Source organism: Bos indicus x Bos taurus, chromosome 6 (assembly GCF_003369695.1).
Source record: "Bos indicus x Bos taurus breed Angus x Brahman F1 hybrid chromosome 6, Bos_hybrid_MaternalHap_v2.0, whole genome shotgun sequence".
Classification (NCBI taxonomy): Eukaryota; Metazoa; Chordata; class Mammalia; order Artiodactyla; family Bovidae; genus Bos; species Bos indicus x Bos taurus.
In genome coordinates this window covers 87,896,298-87,922,253 of record NC_040081.1, presented here as the reverse complement: position 1 = coordinate 87,922,253, position 25,956 = coordinate 87,896,298, and the positions used below count along the sequence as shown (strand labels likewise).

Below are 25,956 nucleotides of genomic sequence, written 5' to 3'. Positions count from 1 at the left end.
GAGATTTGAGTGACTTACAAATAGTAAATTTCTGAAGAATGTCTGATTTGGTTTTGTCCTCCAACCTCCAAGAACAAAGTTGTCCAGAGACCGAATTTTCATTTGATCCTCCATGCTGTCCCTGTCAAGTGTTGCTAGGAATTGGAGGTATGCTGCTGCTGCTAAGTTGCTTCAGTCGTGTCCGACTCTGTGTGACCCCATAGATGGCAGCCCACCAGGCTCCCCCGACCCTGGGATTCTCCAGGCAAGAACACTGGAGTGGGTTGTCATTACCTTCTCCAATGCATGAAAGTGAAAAGTGAAAGTGAAGTTGCTCAGTCATATCCGACTCTTAGCGACCCTAGGGACTGCAGCCTACCAGGCTCTTCCGTCCATGAGATTTTCCATGCAAGAGTACTGGAGTGGGGTGCATTTTCCTTCTCCAATTGGAGGTATAAATCTGTCTAATTCTGGGGATCAGTTGGCAGGCCTATTTACCCACTAAGCAACATCAACCAACGTAACTTTATCAGTAATAAAGTGATATTTTGGTCCCCATTTCTATCCTTTATTTTTAACTTGTTCAGAACCTAGGCAAGAAAAGGGGAATTGGTTTACTGGGACCACTTGGAAACTACAACTGATGTCACATTCCACATCAGGGAAGTCAGGGTTGAAGAGACTAATGGCTAATGACTTTGGCAGTTAGGAAGTAATCATTAATCACTCTCTTCCTTAATAAAGTCGATCACAGTTTCTCCAAGGAAGGCAACTGAGGAAGTATCTCCATGGGGTTTCAGTGGGATAATATTAACTACTGCTCCAATCCTTGTTTTGTAAGATTCTCTAAGAATGGAACTATGTCACCCAGAGGACTATAGCATTTTATTTGCAAATGTATAAAACCTACCTTAAAGTAGCTTAAATGAGAATGGCAGGCATGGGAAGGAAAAAAGAACTTGGTGGCCACTTAATTAATGGATAATGGGTTAGTCTATGATCCCAGATTTCAAATGCATCTAGACTCTACTTTCTATTGCCAATATTGCCTTCTTTTCTTCTATAGGTGTAACTTGCTTTGTTAAGTTTCATTTATTGCATTTTGCAGATACTGCATTTTTTAAATATTATTGCATTTTGCAGATACTGCATTTTTTAAATAAAAGGTTTGTGGCAACTCTGCACTAAGCAAACCTATCAGCACCATTTTTCCTACATCATTTGCTCACTTTGTATCTCTGTCATATTTTGGTAATTCTCACAGCATTTCAAACATTTTTATTACTATATTTGATTTGGTGATCTGCGAAAGTAGTTGTGATGCTACTACAACTCGCTGAAGACTCAGATGATGGATAGAGTTTAATACCAATGAAGTATTTTTTGATTTATGGTATGTACATTTTTTAAAGACATAACAGTATGGTACACTTAATAGACTACAATATAGTGCAAAAATAACTTATAAACACTGGGAAACCAATAAATTCATGTGACTCACTTTATCAATATTTGCTTTATTGTGGTAGTCTGGAACCAAACCTGCAATACCTCTGAGGTAAACTTGTTTATCGGAGAAGGCAATGGCAACCCACACCAGTACTCTTGCCTGGAAAATCCCATGGACAGAGGAGCCTGGTAGGCTGCAGTCCATGGGGTCGCTGAGTCAGACATGACTCAGCGACTTCACTTTCACTTTTCACTTTCATGCATTGGAGAAGGAAATGGCAGCCCACTCCAGTGTTCTTGCCTGGAGAATCCCAGGGATGGCGGAGCATTGTAGGCTGCCGTCTATGGGGTCACACAGAGTCGGACACGACTGAAGCGACTTAGCAGCAGTAGCAGCAAACCTGTTTATGGTAAGATAGTTTTGCTCCCTGTTGTGTCAAAGATGGTGAGTGGCAGCTCTAGCCTAAGACTGTCATACATCACTCTGGAGATTGGCTCGATTCATGCATGCACCTATCTTTATGGCAGAGTAAAAGTCATATAACTGAGAGCTTCATTCCATAAAAGATAGGAATCTCCTGAAAAGATAGACATACTAAGTGTTGTCCACTACATTCTACCCCTTGACTACCTGGCACCTATTTATACTTGTGCTTTACTTAGTATGTAGAATTTTTTAAATATCCTGGTCTAGGACTATGTAATTATCCCAGGGACAATTGAAATACTCTCTACTCAAGGAGGAGATATGCCAAAATCTCATCCAATTTTTTCATCTTGCTTGGAGACCAAGAGTTCTAGGTGATATGCACTTCTTTTAGATAGATTTGGATGTTGCTCATCACAGTATAGCATGACAAAGATAATTTTATTAGTACATACTTAAGGAAAGTAAATGAAGTGAAGTCGCTCAGTTGTGTCCGACTGTTTGCGACCCCATGGAAAGTAGCCTGCACCAGGCTCCTCCGTCCATGGGATTTTCTAGACAAGAGTACTGGAGTGGGTTGCCATTTCCTTCTCCAGGGAAGCTTCCCGACCCAGGGATCGAACCCAGGTCTCCTGCATTGTAGACAGAAGCTTTACCATCTGAGCCACCAGGAAGCCCTGGTCAAGGAAAGGGCACTCTAATTAGTAGTAGGTGAGGTCCTTGGTCAGTTAATACATCTTGAGTTTGCTCTCTCAAAGATGCTCCCTGATCCCTTGCCCATACATCAGAGGGTATCAGAATTAAGCAAACATAGGTCTTTGTTTGCAAGGCTTTGTAAGTTTTGTCTGAACAAGTCACTTAAAATCTTAGTTGGTTCCTGGTTACCTTGTTTTTTGGTAATTCATGGTTTAGAAACCAAAAACAGATGGTGTGTTAATCTGTTTTCTGTCCCTTAGCAATGTGTTGCAAGGCTGGAAAGCAGTTTATCCTCTAGTCAACTAAATTAACTGTGTGTTACCCTTTTGGCCTTTGCATCCAATATTATAAGCCGAGGAATGAGTTTAGGGATAACACTGCTAGAATTTATCTCTGTTTACTTGCCCCCACGTTGCATCTCAGGGAATGGCTACTCACAGTGGGACTAATTTGTCAACAATTGTCAGACAGGATATATACAGCAAAATGCATGAGATGATCAAGAATCAGGGCTTTTTTCAGGATTCCAGTTATATTTTTCACTGAGTTTTCAACTCTTTACCTCTGTTGCCCTACTTTAGCTCAGGATAGAGAATATAGGTTTTCCAAACCTGCAAGATGCAGGTTTATTTGACTCTCAGTCGCATAGGTTTCTGAGTACAATCAAAAAGGGGATGTCTAAGAAATACACAATTGTTTCTCTGTCCTCAAAAGGGACTGGTTCTAGGACCTGCCACAGACACCAAAATGTGCAGATGCTTGGGTCTAGTTGTCAGCCCTCTAGATCCGCGGATTCTAAATTTGTAGATTTAATCACATATGTGGAACTTGCCAATACTGAGGGCCAACTGTATTTATTTATAAGGGTCAACTGTATTCTTTCTTCTGCATTCCTAATGCTCGCTTGAGCTGAAATGTATCCCTTTCTTGTACACACTCCAATGGAGTGTGCTAATGGATACACTCCAAAACCTGATTCCCCTAAAATGTTAACTTTGATGTAGACATTATCTAACATCTAAAATTTAACAATTGCTTGCTGGCTGCAACACGTTAAACAAATATCAACAAACCTCCTAGCCAGGGCCAAGGAATTGTTATCAGAATGCCACCCACCCAGACTCACTAGTTTTACATTTCAGGGTATGTCAGTTGTTGACACTGGTACTACTTTATGCACTAGACAAGATTAAAAGCCTAAACCTTGCCATGTTGAGATTTCTTACCCTTTTCTAGTTTAACAGTCTGTTTTGAATTTCATGTCAATTTTGGATGCAAGTTTAGAGAATTCAAACTAACATATTATTAGGCTTTTCTCTAAGATTTTATCCTGTTGCTGGAGGTAGGTCCTTCATTATCATGGCATTGTCAGATGGGTATTTGGTCTCCCTGCTATATAAATTTGTTGCTCTAAGGTCTACCATTGATATAATTTGCAATCTAGTCTCTCAAAAAGTGATTGTTTTTTGTCTGCCCTTACTTTAGAATTTATGGGTAGGGATCTTCTATCCAAATCATGAACCCAGAGCCTGTGCCATGAGTTTCAATCACCCTGTACTACAGCAAGGAGAAGGCAATGGCAACTCACTCTAGTACTCTTGCCTGGAGAATCCCAGGGACAGAGGAACCTGGTGGGCTGCCGTCTATGGGTGGCACAGAGTCGGACACGACTGAAGCGACTTAGAGCAGCAGCAGCAGTACTGCAGTAAGCCTATGTACAGCAACTGGGCTGGCGAATCCAATTTATATACCTCTTATGGAATTCTGTCTCCTTTACAGTTCACTGCAGTCAAGGAACATGCAGAAGTGGGAGTGGTTATCAATGCTGCCTTGCCCTCTGCTTAACATATTATGCTGCCATTTCTACATGACTGAGGTTGCCTGTGTTGGGCAAAGTTCCAGGTGGGAAGCGGGGCTTAAGCCACAAGCTCCCTGCTTTTGAATTCTGAAGTCTTCCTGGCAGTATCTATCCCTTACCAATTAAGGTTTCAACTCTGAGGAGAGAGCCAACATGTGTCTCAATTCATGAGCATTTTCCCCCTCTTGCAATACCACTGAGGCTGTTTCTACTTTCTTGAAATGATTTCTCAGACAGGTTCATGCCACTTAGCAACCAAAGGCAACAGAATTTTAAATTTTTGCTTAAGTTCAGCCAGAGTGAGATGCCTTGCTCAATAAAGCTAGCCAAAATGTTAAGTTGTCTCTGACTGGCTTCCTTTTGTTAATCTTCCCATTCCTAAACCAATCACCATGACTGAGGGATTAGGGTACCCCCCCCCACTCCCGTTAGATTGATTCATGGGCTCACCCCTCTGAAATAAGAGTTAAGACCAGGAAATGGATGGCTGCACATGGGGTAAGAAGGATAGGTCTATCCTAGTAAGGACAAACTCTCAAATCTCAGTGAGTCACACAAAAGAATGCATTGAACTCTAACACAATAGGCAGGCAGCTACCTTCCAAGTGAAGATTCAGGAAACTAGAGTCCTTCCTCCTTGTGACTTCACCATCTTTAACACATGGTTTCCAATACAAATGCTTTAAGTTGCTGGGGAATATGGAGATGCTCAAGGACTTTTCATGTGACATGTTTTATGTACCAAAGATGCAACAGGAGCACATCATTTTCACTTACATTCCACTGGTTAGAACCTAACTGGCACATCTAATGATAAGCCTAATTGCAAAGGAGGCTGGAAAATATAATTTAACTGTGTGCCCAGAAAAAGAATCTAGAGCCTGTAAGAGCTCACTATTCTGATAACTAAATATCTACTATATTTTATCTCTCTTCCCACACAAAGAACACATCCTATCCTAATAAAGACAATCTAAAAGTTCTATCTAGTTACTAGGTCAGGCTTAAAGTCTAGTTTTTAGGTAATGTGCAGTCCTTTTCTTAAGGTCTAGATGCAACCTATGAATTAAATGCAGAAGTTATCTCTAATATCACCCCAAGTTCCAGGAAACGATGTACGGTTTTGTTGTTGTTTGGTCGCAAGGCCGTGTCCAACTCTTTACAACCCCGTGGATTGCAGCATGCCAGGCTTCCATGTCCTTCACTAACTCCTGGAGTTTGTTCAGACTCATGTCTTTCAGTCAGTGATGCCATCCAACCATCTCATCCTCTGTTACACCCTTGTCCTCCTGCCCTCAATCTTTCGCAGCATCAAGGTCTTTTCCAGTGAATCAGCTCTTTGCATCAGGTGGTCAAAGTATTGGAACTTCAACTTTAGCATCAGTCCTTTCCATGAATATTCAGGGTTGATTTACTTTAGGATCAACTGGTTTGATCTCCTTGCAGTCCACGGGACTCTCAAGAGTCTTCTCCAGCACCACAATTCAAAGCATCAATGCTTCAAGCATCAAGAAGCATCAAAGCCTTCTTGATGGTCCAACTCTTACATCTGTACAAGATTACTGGAAAAACCATAGCTTTGCTCTTATACACAATTTTGATGGTAAAGTGATGTCCCTGTTTTTTAATACACTGTCAAGGTTTGTCATAGCTTTTCTTCCAAGGAGCACGCATCTTTTAATTTCATGACTGCAGTCACCATCTGCAGTGATTTTGGAGCCCAAGAAAATAAAATCTGCCACTGTTTCCATTTTTCCTCCTTCTATTTGCCATGAAGTGATGGGACCAGATGCCATGATTGTAGTTTTTTGAATGTTGAATTTTAAGCCAGCTTTTTCACTCTCCTCCTTCACCCTCATCAAGAGGCTCTTTAGTTCCTCCTTGCTTTCTGCCATTAGAGTGGTATTATCTGCATATATGGGGTTGTTGATATTTCTCCTGGCAATTTTGATTCTAACTTGTGATTCACATCATGTACTCTGCATATAAGTTAAATAAACAGGATGATGATATACAGCCTTGACATACTTCTTTCCCAGTTTTCAAACAGTCCATTGTTCTGTGTCCCATTGTAACTGTTGCTTCTTGACTTGCATGAAAGTTTCTCAGGAGGCAAGTAAGGTGGTCTGGTATTTCCACCTCTAAGTTTTCCACAGTTTGTTGTGATCTACACAGTTGTCTGATCACAACAAACAGGACCAAAATATACAGTGGTAGAGCAGAAACAGGTAACTAGAATATGCTCTCACTGGAAAAAGAGAAAACTGTGAGACACCAGGCAATATAGATATATAAAAAGGATGAAATATTGAGCAGGAATTTTCTGATCCATCTCCCCTGAGAGTGGAGGAAATTTTGATGAGATCTCAACTTAGTTTCGGAGAGAAACATGTGCCCTCTGTCTTCTATATGGCCTCATATGGGCCTCTGAAATGTTCTTTGTCCATTATTCTCCATGGCCACATCCTATGTGAATACTGGGGAGCTATAAAGCATTTATGTCCTATTTTCTACTTATGCAAATTTGGGGTTGAACAGTTCCCTCAAGTGAGCAAACTTGAATTGGGTTCATGATTTGATTAGTGGTAAAATTCCTTCAAAAGTTTAGTCCTATCATCTATTTGCTTCCAGTAACTACACCCAAAGTTCTTGCTTATGTAATTCTCAAAAATGATTTACTTCATTTCCTTGCCCCCATGTCAGTTTTGCAAGAACATCATCCCAGCTATCTTAAGACCATCTAAAATAATGGTCTTGGATGGAAAGGCCAAAGTCTTGATCTGATCTTTGTTCCAGGACTAAATCTTGACAGGACTGTACTCAAGGCCTCTTCTAGCTTTATATTTTACTCTTCAAGGTCTAGAAAAACTCTGCTTTTCCAATCTTTCCAAATACTTTTATGCATGTTCATTTCTGCAACTGTTTTCTGAGCTTATCTGTTTAGTAATATCTTACTAAAAGTAAAACTCAAAATACAGTATTACTTTGACTCTTTTCAACTATTTCCTCCTATTGAGACTCTACTGGGTCACAATCTCAATAGGTGGATAATATGCTTTTAAATTATCATGGGTAACTGTTTAAACACCTCTTTTGCCACTGCAAAACATGGGTGTCCTTCCGTTCTCTGATGCCAGTATCTCTAACATCTGCTACATCACCAAGGCAATGTAACATATTTTAGGTTACTGTTTTAGCAGTACTCCACTTCCAGTACCAATTTCTGGGTTAGTCATGGTCATTCAAGCTCTGGAACATCTGAATTCTCAAATCTCAATTTTCTCTCATACAAGAAGTCCAAAAAGGAGTGTTTCTAATTTGGAAATATCTATATTCCAAGTAGTAATTTAGCCACTCATGATCTTTCTCTGGCTCTGGCATCTTCAACATACTCACTAGCTTCAAGTTGATGGAGAAAGAGTGAGGATGCAAGGACTTCATTAAGCCTGGAAATGAGCACATCACTTCCACTTACATTTCACAGGCTAAAAGTCAATTACAAGACCACAACTAACTAAAGGGAAGTTGGGATAATTAGTCTAGCTGTATCTCCAAGAATAAATAAGTTTCATGAATGACTCTGCTACAAGGTTCTAAAAGGAAAAAAAAAAATGCTAGATAAAAATAATAGAAAGTCACTCCAGAGGCTTTGTCCATTTCAGTAGGTTCAATCTTATTCTACAAGTTCCAATAAATTATTTCCTTATTATATAAAAGATAAGAATTCATTTTCTTCTAAATAATGGGATTAGAGTATTTTTGATAGTGTGATAGATGCAGAAATTAGACTGCAGAGAGTTAATAAATGAGATTCAGATAATAAAAAGAGACATTGAACGTAGAGTACTTTTTAAAGCTTGGTTGTGGAGGAAAGGAGATAGAGTGGAAGGACAATTGTAGAAGCCTGAAGACAGAAAAGATAAAAGAGAAATACGGGATTGGAACTAGAGAACAGATGGACAATTCATCTTATGTAAGAGCAGGGAGTGTGTCATTCCACTGATATTGGAGGAAAGGAAAGATTCGTTAAGTACCTAAGTTTCTAGCATTTGGCAAATTGAAGGCATTTTTGTCTAATAGCATCAGCCTTCTTGTGAAGCTTGCTCAAGTTACATAATTCTATGTGGCTGGGATTTAAAGACTGCAAAAGTATTCTAGTGGGTAGGATGAAAAAGGTGCTTCAGAATATACAAGTAGGAGGGAGGAATCCACCTGAGGTTATGACTTAAATCTGTAGTGTTAAGATATACAATGTTCTGGGCTTCCCTGGTGCTCAGAAGGTAAAGAATACAGCTGTAATGCGGGAGACCTCGATCCCTGGGTTGGGAAGATCCCCTGGAGGAGGGCATGGCAACCCACCCCAGTGTTCTTGCATGGAGAATCCTCATGGACAGAGAAGCCTGGTGAGCTACAGTCCATGGAGTCGCAAAGAGTCAGACACGACTGAGCACCTTAGCTGCACAATACTGTTCTGCACTTAGCAACCACTGTACAAGAGGAACAGGCAGATGGCTAGCACTCTCTGTGTATTTACTATAACACTTATTTCACTGCAAAGCCCCTGGAAGCAGAGACTTAGATTTTAGAAACTATGCACATAGTAGGCACATGATGAATTTTTTCTTGAATGAATCGATTCAGTCATTGCCAATTCTGCCATAGTACTCTGCAGACTACTGGCAACTGCCCACATTTCATATGGTATGCCAATGCTAAAAAGAAAAAAAAAATGCTAAAAAAATTCAGGCACATTCAGCTAAACTTAGCAGTCTTAAAATGGCAACTATGTCAGCTGAGGCATACTTTTTATCTTGTGCCAGTACATCTGTCTTTGATATTTCCTTCATTTTCCTTATGCTGCTGTGCCCTTATTGAACCTGAAAGGGATAATTGAGTTCAATAAGCTACGCTATTATTTCAAAAGTCCTCCAAGTTCTTCAGACATCCACAAATGAACTCACAACCCCTATCACAATATTCCTTCCAAGAGATCCACAGACAAGGATGATTACTTATGATGCTTACTTCACAGAGAAGTGAAAAGCCGAGGTGATGGAACGGAAGGACTAAATCGGGGTCATTCACTAAAACGTCTGCAAAGTCAGACACAGATCCTGCTTCCTTCTCCTGTCTTCAGCCCTTTAGAGGAAACTTTATAGAGTTGCAGTGATCTCAGACATCACCTAATCGAACTCCTTATGTTGGTTAACACAAGTGTAAACTCAGTTTCAGGAAGTCTATGATCCAAGACTCAAACTGAGGCAAAAGGGGCTCTTTCCTTTATACTACGCCAGCTCTCAAGATCCAAAGCCCTAACTCACCATTTGGCGGTGGAAAAAATGGCCAGGAACGAAACTACGTACGGCAGTCCAGAACCAGGCCCCACCTTCCGGATCAGGCTGTCCGGGCCTCCTGCTAACAAAGCGTCTGGCCCGAGCTTCCGTACCCGCTCCCACCCGGCCCGGGCTGCTCCGCTCCAGCCCTCCCGCTCAGCCGCCCGCCCCATGCACCGCAGCACCGCCCGCTCGCGAAGGCCGGAGACCCGGCCCTCTAAGTCTCACTTTCGTCTTTCGGCCACCCGCGCGCCACCACTCAGGCGACGGCTGATGGCGTCACTTGTACTTCCGCCTGCAGCTGCGTTCTAGACACCAGCGAGGAAGGAAGAAGGGAGGTCTGAAGGGCTGTGTGTGGGGGAAATAGCGAGGAAAGAGAAGCGATCCGGGTGCTAGCGGGCGCTACGGCAGTCACCGCGGCCCTCCTCTGTCCCCGCCGTCCCCCCCATCGGAAGTCGCCCTAGGCACACTTCCCCCGATTCTCGGTAGTCTCCCCTCTGCTAGATCTCCGGGCACCCGGGTCTCCCTCTTCGCTTCCCCCACCCCCAGCTTGCTCCCTCACGCTCCCTCCCTCTCCCTCCCTCCCATCGTCAGGCTCCCCGCCCTTAGTATCGCGAGACGAGGTGAGAGCTGGCGGAGCGGCGGCGGCGGCGGCGGCAGTAGAGGTGACCGAGGCGGTGGCGGCGAAGGCGGCACCGAACGCTGTGTCGGCCCCGGTGCGGCCGAAGTCGCGGTAGAGCGTAGCCCCCACGCCCCTCCCCCGTCCGCGCCCTCCCTCTTTCCCCGGAGATGGAGAAGGCGACGGTTCCGGTGGCGGCGGCAGCGGCGGCGGCTGAGGGAGAAGGGAGCCCCCCGGCGGTGGCGGCGGTGGCGGGCCCCCCCGCGGCGGCGGCGGCGGCGGCGGCGGCGGCGGCAGCAGCGGAGGTCGGCAGCAGCATTGGCGGCGGCAGCGGGGCTCGCTCGGCCTCGTCTCCTCGTGGGATGGTGCGAGTCTGCGACCTGCTCTTGAAGAAGAAGCCGCCGCAGCAGCAGCACCACAAGGCCAAGCGTAACCGGACTTGCCGACCCCCCAGCAGCAGCGAAAGCAGCAGCGACAGCGACAACAGCGGCGGCGGTGGAGGCGGCGGCGGCGGCGGAGGAGGAGGTGGCGGCGGCACCAGCAGCAACAACAGCGAGGAAGAAGAGGACGACGACGACGAGGAAGAAGAGGTTTCTGAGGCAAGGGCCTGCTTTCAAAGGAAGAAGGGAGGAAGGGAGTGTAAAGGGTCGGGGCCAAAGGTGGGAGGGGACTTGCGAGGGGACAGATTCCTGTGGGCTTGATCTGTCTTCGGGGCTAGGCTTTACACCGCTCGCTTTCTTTCCCGGGCCGAAATCGTGAGGTGTGGACATGTGGGGGAGGGTAGCTGACACGTGGGGGTGGGAGGACCGCAGAGTCCACAGAGTTGCTGCACAGCACGTTACCCTGGCATGGTTCACACGGTTAGGGGTGGAAGGAATTGGTTAGATTCACTGTGTGCACACTCGGCGGGGTCGGCCTCAGGCCAGTAGGGCCCTGTTACTCCTGGGGCGGGGGCGGGACCAAAGCGGGAGGGGTAAGATAATAGGTAGGAGAGTCTCTTGGGGAACGATTAGGAGGTTGGTAGATTTCTCCCACTAGTGAGGTGGAGGGGAGCAGTTTGAGGGGGAGGCAAGCTTGTAATGGACTGAGAGCTCAGTGTTTGTGTATGTGAGAGACACGTGAGAAGCTGTACTTTTCCATACTGTTCTGCTGCAGGTTCCCACCGCCCCTCCACCCCCCCCCCCCCGCCATAATTGTGGCTGCTGAAGTCACCTTCACTTCCTCGATCTCTCAAAGATTTTGGATGAACGGATCTTATATCCATTTACATTGATATATGACTCAGTGGATGAAAAATGTATTTGATCCTTACATGTACATACTCATACATTTTCAAATGCTTCCTTGGTGAGGAAGAATTAAGCTAGGCCCTGTTGCTTTTCACAGAATGTGGAGCAGCCTAAGAGGCTGCTTGGGAGCCAGGCTTGGTTGTGGTGAGTTGGAATAGGAAGAAGGCCTCTTGGTCTGTCCTAGTGATCTGGTTTCATAACTGTTTATAATTTTTCCTGGGTTCACAGACAGGCGGCGTTGCAGGCCCTCATTCTTCAAAGAAGGCATTTAACCAAAAGCTCAGTAAAACATATCATACTGAGAACAAGCTAAGAGTTGGCCTTACTAGTTAGCAGGTCTTTTGTAACTCTCTTGTCTGCTTCCTGAAATGGAAGCTAGAAAATCTCGATCTGAAGAAAGAAGTTGTAACTTAAGGCAACAGAAGGAAAACCGCTTTTTAAAGGCTGATTATAAATTTAGTTATAAGAGAGAACAACTAAATTATATAAAAGTACCACTTGCCATTTATTCTCTTCCACAAATAGCTTATTTTGATACAAGGCTTATTTTGATACAATTTTTTGAAAATTGCATTATTGGAAGTTGGGTTCCCTAATTTCAAATAAAGAAATAACCTTTTGAAGAATTTGAGACTTGTCTATTAGTAGAAGAATAGATTCTCTTTTACCTCAAACTGAATGAAGTTATATCTGAAGAGATGTAGTCGTTGGAAGTATGTATACCAAAAAAATGGGCACTTGCTACTATTCCTGTTTAGCCTACTGAATTCTAAGGGTAGGTTTGTATTGATAGATTTTGTATTGACCTAGTTGAATGTTTCAGAATAGTGTATAGCTCAATTTGCATATGAAACAGTGAAAAAAGGATGGAACAGGATCCTTATTTCCAGTAAAATCTGTTATGGTAGTTAGAACTCTTCAATTGCATTATTTTTACAGAGACGAGAAAACATTTTAGAAATAATCTCATCCAACCTTCTTATTTTAAAAATGAGGATAACAATTTTTTTTTTTTTTTTTAGAGGCAACTGACAGTGATGGTAGCAACAAAAGTGGAAATCAAAGTTTTGTGATGATTCAGACCAGTATACTTTTCATGACAGTTTAGTCCCTGTATCCCCCTCCTGACCTCTTTCAAAAAATAAGCAGTCCGTTGCAAGCCAACACAGTCAAACAGCTTGTGCAAAATACCCATATTTTATTAAAATTTTAAATTCTCTAACAAAATGTCAAGCTCTGGTTTGGAACTTAATATCAAGTTGAGTGCAGTACTTACTGAAATATTATTTGTCTCTAAACTTTACATATCTAGATAGTTCTGTCCATTGGAATTTGGCTTAATAAGCAAAACTTAGTAATTCATTAAATCATGTAGAATAGGCTCAAGCTTATAGTGGTGTTAGTTTTGTAAGTTGGGTTTGGTTTTCCTTGGAAGATAGTGATATATGTTGACTGATCAGTTAGAGAAGTGTTTTCTTTATTTTTAATATGCTTTATTCTGTCTTCTGTCCAGCAGTATAAACAATGGGTTTGTCATTTGTTATGGAGATGAGTCAGGAAAAATAAGTGGAAGAAAGCACAACTATTAAAAATAAGTCTATATAGGTACATGATGAAGGATAAGCAAAGACAAGTACGGTATGTCTCTGCACCTGCCTCCATCCTTGATTAGCTTTATTTATTTATCTGTACTCTATAAGCTAAATGGATGAGTTGCGCAGTGTTTTTCGTTTTACTACCATTTTATCGACATGTCAGCAGAACTTTAACTTTACAAAGCTAGGAAATCTTAATGGCTGATAGTTGTACTTAAGTCCTTTCTCTAAGTCATCCTGTTATTGCTACACGATGAAAAATATGGATTGCATCTTTGAGATTCTCCTTCAGATAAAAATCATCAAAAGGTTATGGTTTTGCAGTTATTTAACTTGAAAAAGTGGAGGGTAATATAACAAAAAATATCTTTGTGTACTTTGATGAAATGCTAGCAGGATATTTTGTATATTTTCTGAAAGAGGGAACATTGGAAGGAAAGGAGATTCAATTTAAATAAAAGCTTTATTTGAATGTTTAAGAAAAAGAATCTAACTTTTTCTAAATGTTAGTGTAGGTTATTGAGAATTGGATTTTCTCTTCAGTATTTCAGAATAGGATAACCATGTTGCAGATAATTTGTGCAACTTCAGATATTCCTTTACCCACCTCCCCAATCTGATGCAAAACCTTAGATCAAAAATTGAAAATTATAATAATTCTCTCAGCTTTCAATGAGTGACTGACCAATATGGAAAATAGATGGAAATGTATTTCCTAACATAAAAACTCTGATGCACTTCTTTACTGACTAGTGGATTAAATGAATTAAATAGTTTAATTTGAATAGTGTAAGAAAAAAATACGGAAATTGCAGGAGTTGATACTCCATTTCATAAACAACATTACATTCTGTTGAACCTATTTTTAAATGTAATTGAATGGCATCAGTGTTTGCTAAAGCAGACACTGATGCCTTTAATAGCTTGCTATTAAAGGTAGAACTCATGTTCAAAAGTTAACATTTTTGTTAAAGATGCATAAAATTTAATACAGTAGGAGTTGATCAGAATTCCATCTATATTTGGTAGGTAATTTGAGGTTTTAAATTTAAGTAACAAACCTAGTGAAGCTATTTCATACAAAGGGAGCCCAGTAAATAAGTTAGGACTTAACTTATTCATTCACTTTTGAAAGGATTTGCAAGGCCAGGGAGCATCTGTTTATAGACAGACATCAAAGACCTAGGGTTGTTTCAGAAGTAGATTACGTTTCCTCAAGTTCAATTCCAAATCTTTTTTTTTGTTGTTAGTTTTTTCATAGAAAAATGCCAGGTTCCTCTGTTGTTATGGTAGAATCCCAGATTAGCCCATAGAAGCTTATCTGTTGCCCTGTTTCACCTCTTAATTGACAAAGCAGTATTTATAAATAAGATGGTAAGATCTTTGAGACAGTGGTTCTGTTATAATTAATCTTGTATCCTATTCTGCTTGAGCATAGTACTTAATAAAAATTTTTTCAGTGAGTAACTAATAACTAAGGAAGATCCAGAATTCATTTAGGAAACCAAGAGTAGGTATAGAGTTCCTTCCTTCTTGGATCCATGGCTGTCCAATAACTGAAATTTGGATTTTAACATCGTTCAATTACTTAATTACTTCTCTTAGTAATAGTGAGCTCATAGGTATTAAGGGAAAGCCATTTAAACCAAGACATTGATTGTTGATTGCCTGATAAGTACCTAAAGATAGATTTATATTTATCAAATCGAGTACCTTAGGGAGATTTACATTTTGAAAGCATAATACAAACTATTATTCAGTACCAGTCTAATGTAATGGTTAAGGGCAGGAATGGAGCTTGAATTCATACCCTTGATCCATCACACACATTTGTAATCTTGGGCAAGTTACCTAATGTCACTCCGGTTTCCTCATATTTAAATGATGATAATAGTAGATTCTACCTTACAGCATTGTTTTGAGAATTAAATGAGTGAATTTAGTTTTCATATATTCCCATTTTCACCGTAGTGCTATGATGTCATCATATTTGTTTCATTATTCATAAATGTTTGTAGTTTCTATTATATAGGAGGAATTTTGCTGTATTAAGTAAGTAACAGTGAGCAAAACTATTTTAAGACACACTGATTTAAAATGCACCAATGATTAAATAAAAGTTTGAGGAAGTATGAGAGTGAAAGCAAATGGTTAAATGTATATCCCGAATAAAGTATGAGAGATATACAAATGTTGGGAGGGGATATTCATCATATTCATTTAAAATGCAAAGATACAGGGTTAGAAGGGTTTTAGGTAACTTCATCAGGGCCACATAGCTGCTAAGTGGCAAAGTGGAACTTAACCTTTGATTCAAAGCCTGCCTATTCATTCATATATTGACATGCTCTGTTATGCTGTATGATGTTGAGTACAACTTTATCTGATGTTGACATATCAGCTAAAGTTAAAATAAATTCAGATGACATAGGGGAGGATACTTTTTGGTAGTAAGGTAGTCACTGAAGACAAATTACCTACCCTGAACATTGCTTTTCTTGTTCTATAAAGTTGGTGGGTTGGGAGGAGAAATACAGAGAGCACAGATAAGTATATTCACATTTTCACCATTTAGAATTAGCAGTTAACATAATGAAGCTTTATAGTGAAAACCACCTCCTCTACTGGCAATCTTTTGCTTCTCCCTGCCTTTTAAGACTTAAACATTTCAAGGTTATCTTTATTAAGCTAAGAAAAAAAATTCCTTTTAAATAGGAGATGTTAAGTTGGGGTCTGGATAAGCTAAGAATACCTTGGAGTTAAATAAACTCAAGATTTTGTTGAAGGTGCTTATATATATATATATATATTTTTTTTTTTTTTTCTCTTCCCTTCACCTATAGTATGTGTGTAAAACTTCCATTAGATACCATATTCAGAGAAGCATTTGACTTCCCTCCCTCCTGAAACATTCTTACTTCAGTGGTTGTAGGAAATTAGGCAAGCATTTATATGGATTGTTTAGAATTGGGAAACTTGTTTCTAAGGTAATGTGGTAATGAAGAAGGCATAATTGTGTTGTGAAGTAGGAGATCCAAAATTTATTTGTTTTCCTGGTTAATTAACACTATGCCTACTCTCCTCTTAAATCCTTATATTTTGCCTTTTAATTGATGAAACGCTTGTATCTAGTCTGCTGTGTTCTGTCAGATCTGAAGACAGAAACCCTTGTCTTCTGCATCTCTATACCTCTACTGTATTCTACCGTACTATACCATGTGTGTTATACCTGTGTCAGGTTTTGGTGAAGTCAGATCTCTGAAGTAAAAATAGTTTGTAAATATATCTTCTTTAGTCGCTTACTCTGGAAATATTTGGGACCTCAAATCTTAAGTCTTAAGGTTATAGAACTTGGTTGCAACTATTTATGGTGGACCCCTGTCAGATGCTTTTATTAGATTATAATTATTCAGTTTAGTCTCGTCATTAACTTCACCAACTTAATTGGAGTTAGTATTTTAAAATTTTCGATGTGGAATAATCATCAAAGCAGTATGTTTTGACTCCCAGAAATTGACTGGACTATTCGCTAGTTTGCTTCTACTGACATCCAAAGTCAACCAGCTGTTGACTAGGAGGTCGATTTTCAGGTCCTTGAAACAGTGTGTTTGCACTCTGTAGTTTTTTCTGCATTTTTGTAAGGATAATTTAGTGGGTTAGGAAATGTGGATGTAATGAGCTTCCTTGTAATTTTTCCATACTTTATTATAGATGAGAAGGAATTTTCACTTCATAATGATATGTGAATTACTGCCTACTGATACTACTTATATTTTTGTTAGGACCGATAGGGGGCACCAACATCCATGGTAGCCTATGCCAAATCTGACTTCTTTCAGCTTTCACCTTTTGAAAAAACAAGTCATTAGGAAATAGAAGGTGGTAGATAAATATGAATACTCCTTCTAGTCCCTGGAACCTTACCTTTATGGTAGAGTTGTACCTATCCACTTGCCACACAGAAGCAAAATACCCTTTCTGACTTAGTGTTTTTACTTAACTTTTTTTTTCTTTTGTCTTTAGAAACTATTTTTATCCAGTCAAAGTGCAAGTGGAATTGTGGAGCATTATAGGTATTATTTTATCATGATTTGTAATTTAGGGTTTTAATTATTGAAAAGGGACATGCTGGAAATTTTATCTTCCCCAAAAATGCTGTGAAAAAATCGATATAGACCTAATTATTGAAAGCATAACTTCGGTTGACTTCTGTCATCCTGTGAAACTCATAAACATTACCTGATCTTTTTAGAGTTGGCTTTTTAAGTTTCTTTCAGGGTGAAGCTAGAGATAAAAGTGGGTCAAGTAGAAAAAAATGTAAAGATCACGGTACTTTACGAATTCTTTATAGAGCCGATATTATTGTTTTTATAAATAATTTTGACATAATAAAGTCTCAAAGTATGAAGGTATTGTTGAATTGTGCTGATGGAAATGGACAACAAGATTATTGAGAATAGATTAAAAAGGTTAAATAGGGTTATATGAGTCAGGTAAAAAATGAGCTTTTTTGATTAAATGGTCTGAAAGAAAGCCTGCTTTTTCAGTAAAAGTGCAGTATAATGTTGAACAAGATTGAATAAGGTTTTGGAGATAACCAAAGTCATAATTCTTATTTTAAATAATGATAAGGTACAACTGCACAAAATAGGTTATATGTATTTCTGTCTGCTGTACCATGAAAATGAAATGATGACCAAAACTAGGCAAGTTCTAGAGCGAGAGCTGAAAACTGATTGGATGGGGATGGATTCCATGATCAAGGAGGACTGCAGATTATACAGTTATATTCTCATTACTCCAGTAACTCACATAGAGTCACAAAGTGAAGAAAATGTGAGGTGTATTAGATAGTGTTAGTTCAATTTTGAAAATAAGTAAACTCATTTCTTGAGATTATTTGAAAGTATAGACTAAACATGGCAAATATATGAAACTAGTTTGTAGCTACGCATCTCTAGCAGGGCATAATCTCCTCTCAAGCTATCATTTACTCTCATTTAATCTTCCATTTTTTTAATCCTCCCTGCCCCCAATAAAAGAACAGAACAGAAAAGAAAAAAGGAAAAGTGAAGAAATAAAGACCTGTCCTAAAATTAATTCTTGGTCTGGTTTTTCCTTGTGAATTGTTTTTCAATTAAAGAACCTTTGAGTGAAAAATATTTCAGAGAGATCTGTAGAAAAATTGGTGTTGTCAGTTTTGAATTTGGAATAAAAAAATATTAACATGAAGTTCTATTCCTTTTCTTTCCTATTGCCCTAAACCTGAAACCTGAGAAGAAAAGGAAATCTTATGTTTGTGTTATACCAGGTCTATTTCCAATTCTGTCTTTGACCCCCAATATTGTCTTTTTCCTTCTCTGTGCCACGTTTCCCTCTTGTTTTTTATATGAAGTTAATAACAAAACTAGTCCTGTTGCAAAGCCTCTAGTGTAGTTCTTTCTGGTGTGAGATTCAGTATAGGAGTTAATTCTTTTACTTGCTGAACATTTATTGTGTATCTGCTATGTGTGGCTGTTTTTAGTCTATGTTGTAATAGTCTCAGTCATTTCCTTCTCAGTGAATATGAGTTAGCCATATTTAAAATCATAGCTGTATGCATTATAGTTAGGAAAACTTTTAAACTTGCATACATGAAAACTTAGCACAGTGTTGGAATTGTGTTTTTTATGGTTTTTAGAAGATAGGTATCGCTATTAGTATATTTTTCTAAGTTTTTTTTAAGATGCATTATTGAGACCTAGCATAACTACTTAGGAATTATGAGGATTTTGGAAACACTGAGACATTATTCCCAGCTTCATGAAATTTAAATCTCATTGAGACAAAATTAATAATAATTAAAAACTGTGAGGATGTTTTTAATCCTGTGTAATTACCTGGAAGTCTAACATTTTTCAGTGTATCTGTTTGCTTTTAGAATTGGTTTCATTATAGAGATTGTTCTGTTTTTGCATACCAGTGGGGTGGACTCTATATCTTTTATGTGTGTCTCTTAGAATACTCACTAATTCTTGGTATTATGCTCTTTTTTTCTTTTAACAATGAGATCTGTATGTGACTTTTTTTAGAGTGTCCAAGACTACTAAATTACACCAAAGAATCATCCATTCTAATTTGACCTTGAAGATTTTGTAAGAAAAGAGGTAGCTATACTAATATGCTTATGGTTGCTACAGGTAGAGATGTGTAAAAATATGAAAAATTGAATTACAGGACAGTGCAGAATGTAACATTAAATATCTTTTAAGTTGGATTTTAAATACAGTGTTTATATAATTGTTTTAATTCATTTCCTAAGTTGTGTCCAATTCTTCAGCCCTATTGACTGTAGCATGCCAGACTCCTCTGTTCCCCACTGTCTCCTGGAGTTTACTCAAATTCATGTCCATTGAGTCAGTGATGCTTTGAGTTCCTATAATTAAGTGTACATATTTGTAGAAACTTACAGATATTTGTTGAAAGTTTGGCAAAATCACAGAAATCTGAGAAATACAAAAATCACTTATAATCCTCTTTCCAGAATTAATCATTATTATTTGAAATCATCTTTGCATTCTTTTTTCTTCATGTATATTAATCAAATTATTATACAAAGCAGAGCTGTCAGTTACACATTTGGTCTTCTGTGTTTCATTTGTGATCATTCTTAGAACATATCAGTTAAGGAGATGTTTTCATGTAATGATTACATACTTATTTAGCTGTAAGAACTAGTGATACTTGCATACTTTAAAAAAAATAGAGTCTTCTAACACATAAAGGTTTTATCCAGCGCTTAGAGTAAACACTGCTAGTTTGGTGTATGTCAAATGTTTTAGTTTCTTTCTTGGTGATAGTAAGTGAATGAGAGAGAAGGGGTGAGTGTGGGTGTGTGTGTTGAGGGGTGTGTCTGAGAGTATATTAAGATTTGACTTGGTCTCATTTACTTATGAATGTTTCATAGTGTGCTGTTTGTAGTTTATTTGATCTTTTATGTTGGTAGACATTTAGACTGTTTCAGTACATTGCTATACATATTATACATTGTTGAAGCAAACATCCTTTTACATTATTTTTGACTACAAATGTATTTCTTTGGAATGGATTCCTGGAAATGGAATTTGAGGGTGAGAAGTTATTCACGTACTACATTTGATAAATTCTCTCGTTTTACTTCTTTCAAAAATGTTTAAGAATGATACTGGATTTGATCATCTTAGTTTTTAAAATCTGTTAAATAAAAATTAGTGTTTTGGTTTTGTCTTCATTCTCCTTATTACTGTTGACATTGAGCAAATTTTCATGGTTATATTTTATTTGGATTTATTTTGAAATTTTCCTCTTTTATCCTTATTATTCTAGCGTTTTTTTTTCTTTTAGTGGTATGTGGTTGTATCTATATTTATGGCTATTAATCCTTCATGGTGTCATTTGTTACACATATTCTCTATCAGTTTACTGTATTTCTACAATGTAGAAAATTTTTTATTTTTTTGTAATAAGTTGTTCTAGAAATATGACTTCTAGAGACCTTCTTTACCCCAGTATTTAAACAAAATTTCTTAGATAGTTTCTTTTGATATTTCTGATTTTTCCCCCAAAGATACATGGATTTTGTTTTGGATATAGTATTTAATTGTTTCATTAGCATTTGACCCTGTTGACCAATCCTTGTCTCTTAAAAAGTACTGTTCTCTTTGCTGGTGTAATACCAGCCTCTCCTGTTTTTACATTACTAACTGGTTTTTTTGGTCTTATTGCTTGCTCCTACCTCCTTCATTGTATATCCTTTGGTTATTTGGTACCACATTGCTCTTCCTGGACCTTTTCGTCTTGTATCTGCTCACTTTCTAGGTGTTTTTATCTCATTTTGTGTCTTTATATATGCAGTTGCTAATGACTCAAGTTTATGTCTCCGATTTAAACCTTCTTGAGTACCAGACTGAAACTTCTGGCCACTTAACAGTTGTACAAGCCTTTCTTCCAATGCGTAGTTTTCTTTCTCAAGAGAATCTATCCAGAGCCCTAGCTGGAAACTACATATAGGTCAGTGTAGGATGTCTGCATAATGCTTTTCTCCTTAATTCAGTCCAGTTGTCTGTAAAATAAACAACATTATCTATCCTTCTTTTGCTCAACCCATTGTACAGTGGTGAGTAGGAACAGGATAATCATAATAACAGCTTCTTCGGAGAAGAAAAGAATAGGTAGACCACAGTCATTGGTCCATAGTAATAATGAAATCCTTCTGGACAGAAGACTGCCCTGGCAGCTATGTAAAATCCTTGATAAAATTCTTGGTTTTGCTCTATAGGAGAAATGCCTTTTTGACTATTGTGTGTATCCTTGGCTTTGTTCTTAGGTGATTCTTTCTTGTTATCCTCCTTTGCTGCATCTGAAGTAGTAGGTATTTGAGAGTGTGACATTCCTAAGATTGCAAAGTTTTATAGCACCATACCAGTTGGCATACATTTAGAGGCTGCAGGGTTACTTAAACTTCAGTTATAGAGTTTTATAGGCCAGTAATGTGGTTTGATGGTAAAACTCAAACATTTATTTAATTGATTTCTAAGTTAGCACCATGTGATACTAACTACAGCAGAAGATCTCTTTTTGTTATATTTTTTGAAATCAGCTCATTCTCCTCTCTCTACTAGACTTTTTCCTTTCTCCCTGTGTTACCTGGCTTCCTTGAGAGCATCTGAAATGTTTAGCTCAGGTGACATATCAGTCACAGTTTAACCAGAGAGGCAGAATGAGTAGATTTATATATGTTAGGTATGTAGATAGGTAGGTAGGTAGGTATTAAGAGCATACAAGGAATTGGCTTATACAATTCTGAGGGCTGGCTAACAAATATGAAATTTGTAAGGTAAGGAGTTTGTTAAGAGCTCACCCAAGCTGGAACCCACAGATATATGCTGAAGCTGTTGTTCATAGGCAATTAGAAAAGAAATATCCAGCGAAGGGTTACCAGTTATAGACTTAGTATTTGGAGTCACACTCATCAGGAAGAACCCAATCTTTTACAAGCTCATCTGACTAATTTAGGCTCAGTAAAGGTGATCACTCTGGCTTAAAACAATCAACTTATTAGAGACTTTAACTATATCTGCAAATCCCCCCATGCAATCCCAAAGAGCAGCACCTAGACTAGTGTTTGAATAACTGAGAGAAAGTATTTACAAAATGACTGTTGCCCTTCTTTCCTCTTAGTTTTCCCTAACCAACTTGACACATCAAAAATCATCATAGGTGGGAAAGCAGCACTCTTTACCTGATCTTTGCTATATCTGACGAAGAATCTTTGAGGTCACAAAGTTAACTCGTGGTATTTGGAATTGCAAGACACTTGCCTTTCCCAAACCCAAGAGACCTCCAGATTACTGGGCTCTTACAGGTAGAGTTTGCTATAGAGAGATCTTCTCTCAGTGGCACTATTTTTATATCTATTTCTGCTTGCTGCTGCTGCTAAGTCGCTTCAGTCATGTCTGACTCTGTGCGATCCCATAGATGGAAGCCAACCAGGCTCCCCCATCCCTGGGATTCTCCAGGCAATAGTACTGGAGTGGGCTGCCATTTCCTTCTCCAATGCATGAAAGTGAAAAGTGAAAGTGAAGTTGCTCAGTCGTGTCCGACTCTTAGCAACTCCATGGACTGCAGCCTACCAGGCTCCGCCACCCATGGGATTTTCCAGGCAAGAGTACTGGAGTGGAGTGCCATTGCCTTCTCCCCTATCTCTGCTTACAAACTGCTTAAACTCATAGGTGAGTTGCTGTTTCTAGTCATTCATTAAACAGCTAACACATCAGTGTTTTTAGTTTTTCTAACTGCTTTTCTTATAGCCTCATACCTGGTAGTTAGGTGATTTGCCTTACTCATTATTGCAGGCAAGAGTTTTACAAAATGGTTTTGCTTTTGCATAACAGAGGTTGCTAGGTTCCCAGCCTGAAATATGCTTCCTTGCCACCTGTTCTTCTAAACCTTATCAGAGTTTTTTGATTAGTTACAGTATAGGATAGCTTATTGGAACAAAAAGACTCCAAAACACATGAAGTTCAAGCAAGGAAGATTATGTGATAACCTGGGGGTAGTCACTATCTTCAGGTCATTTTGTGTAGCTTAAGTTTCTGATCTTTTGTTATACCATCACTTAACCTGTGCTGTCTAGTATGGTAATGACTAGCCACATATGGCTAGTGCGTGCTTGAAATGTAGCTACTACGACTGACAGTCTGGATTTTTAATCTTATTTAATTAAATGAGCATTTGTGGCTACCATATTGGAGAATGAAGGTCTAGAACGTTTCTGTCATCACAGAAAGTTTTATTGAACAGCTCTGCCTTAGAGTGTTAACTTCATCTACAAGGTCTGATCATTGGCTTACCAGCATTATGTTCATGTTTCATCCTGTTATTATCTGAATTGTATTTCCTCAAAATTCATGCTGAAACCCTAACCCCCAGTATCTCAGGATATGGTTATATGTAAGAATATAACTTTAAAAAGGTAATTAAAGTTAAGTCAGGTCATGTGGATGTTCTCTAATCCAGTCTGACAGGCATCCTTATAAGAAGAAGTGTGGACATAAAAAGAGACCCCAGGGATGTGTGCATGCAGAGAAAGGCCATGTGAGGACACAGTGAGATGGCCATCTCTAAGCTAAGGAGAGAGGCCTCAGAGGCCTACTGGCACCTTGATCTTGGACTTCTAGTTTTAATAACTGTAAGAAAATAAACTGCTGTTGTTCAAGCCACCCAGTCTATATATTTTGTAAGGCAGCCCTAGCAAACTAATACATAGCCTGTGAGAAATAAGAAATAGAAAAATGAGCACAGATAACTTCCTTTTGAGGAATTGACCAAGAAATTGCAAACATAACTTCATGTTATATCCTAATGGCCAGAGCTTAGTTATGCATCTATACCTAAGACCTAGCTCTTGCTCTGTGTCCATTGTACCCAGATATAACTTGTGGGAGAAGTGTTTTACTAAAAGAAAAAAGGGAATGTGGATATTGAAGATAATTAACGTCTTATATAAGTATAATTTTAGGATTACATTGTTCTTATGGCTAGCAATATAAGAAAAAAAGTCACTCCTGGTTCCTGAAATAATCTTTTTGGCCTTGCTTGGGTCACATGTCCATTCCTGAACCAGCAACTTCAACTATGGAAGAAGAGTTTTGTTCAGACCTCCATCATGTCTTTTCCACTCCATCTAAGATGTGGACAAGGAGAGGTTGTTCCCACTTGAACCTCATGAAATGGTTTCCCAAAGTGACTGTTTCTGTTGCCAAAAAGGTGATGTAGGAGAATGGGAAGGGAAAGGGTATTGGACATAAGACCTCCAAATTATACCTTGAAACTTCCTACCACACTCCACCTTTGTTGCCATAACCTTGGCACTTGCTGTTTTCTTACTTAGACTTCATATAGCGGCTTCCTAATTTGATCTTGCTCTCTTCTCTTGTCTACCATATTTCACTTATTATTCATGCAACATTTAGGCTAGTCTTTCTGAAATGTAAATTATCATTTGACTTCTCATTGCTCTTAAAGCCCAAACTTCTAACTTGGCTGTAAGGTTTTATATGCCTACTCCTTGTTGTTCTAGCCTCATTTTGTATCACTTTCAGTGCATTCTAATCACACTGACCTTTTTCTTAGAACATGTGGACTTTCTCACTTGGGGTCTATTTACTTTCTTTCCAGGATGGTCTTCACTTGGCCCTTCATTGCTTCTCATCTTTTAGGTTTCACCTTATATATCCTTCTCTGTACAGGATTGTTTGCAGGAACTTTTCTCCCCTGCTTTTTTCCACCTTCCCTTTCAGCTTGTTGTATGTACCTGGGTAGATTTAACTGGGGTGAGAAATAGACAGCTCTGTTGCTCTTGGACAAAGCTTTATTAGTATTAAATACTTCAGTGGACTCATATCTGTTTCTTACCACTTTAAAAGGAATTTGTGGGTAGTAAGAGTGGGGGGAGTTGAAGTGTTTTAACATCCCCAAATTCCTAACAGCTATTTGTTTTATTCATATGTCCATATCAATTTTAGCTGTTAGGTTGCACCTTTTGAAATTGTTTTTTGTACATCACAAGTCATCAAAAATATGATTTCTGTGGTTCAGCCTAATGTGTTAACATGTCTTAGAGGCAATTCTTCCATATTGATCTTCAAGAATTTGGGATATTGTGTGTTTAACTTGTCAGATGGCTTTTGTAAATTGTCATTGAATATGCCTATTGAGATTTTGATTGAAATACATTGAAATTTGGATTAATTTGAGGAGAGATAGATGTATAGTATGAAACATTCCTATCTTGAAAATATAGCATGCCTGTATTTTTCAGGTCCTTTGTCTATGTTTAATAAAAGTTTACAGTTTTCATGTAAGTTTTACACATTTGTTGTGGAGTTTATTCCAAATTATTTATAGTTCTTATTGCTATCTTGAATGGTATTTTTTCTTCTGTTACCCTTTCTAATTTAGTTATTTTTGGAGTCTAGGAACATATTGATTTTAATATTTTCATCTTTGTGTATATGGCCACTGAACTTAATTCGTCTAAGTCAGTTTTTTTTTTTGACTAAAATGCTATATTGAGTCCAATAATGATTGTCTTCTCTTTTTTAGTATGTACATCTGTGGTTTTTCTTTTCTTATTGCATCAGTTTCGAATACTCCCAAAATGCTGAATAAAAGTAATATAGGCTATCTTTA

The 25,956-nt window shown here is 38.8% G+C and overlaps 1 protein-coding gene across 8 annotated transcripts in view; it reads left to right on the top strand.

Moving 5' to 3' along the window:
* Nucleotides 1-10,103: 10,103 nt before the first annotated feature.
* The window catches only part of ANKRD17 (ankyrin repeat domain 17), a 166,981-nt gene continuing 151,128 nt past the window's right edge, over nt 10,104-25,956 (top strand). For 5 of the 8 annotated variants that reach the window (XM_027544715.1, XM_027544711.1, XM_027544719.1 and 2 more), the window contains exon 1: nt 10,104-10,960. In XM_027544715.1, the coding sequence (XP_027400516.1) occupies nt 10,532-10,960 (429 nt within the window). In that variant the 5' untranslated portion in view covers nt 10,104-10,531. The remainder of the gene's footprint in view (nt 10,961-25,956) is intronic. The other 3 variants (XM_027544713.1, XM_027544720.1, XM_027544714.1) reach the window with 1 other exon arrangement.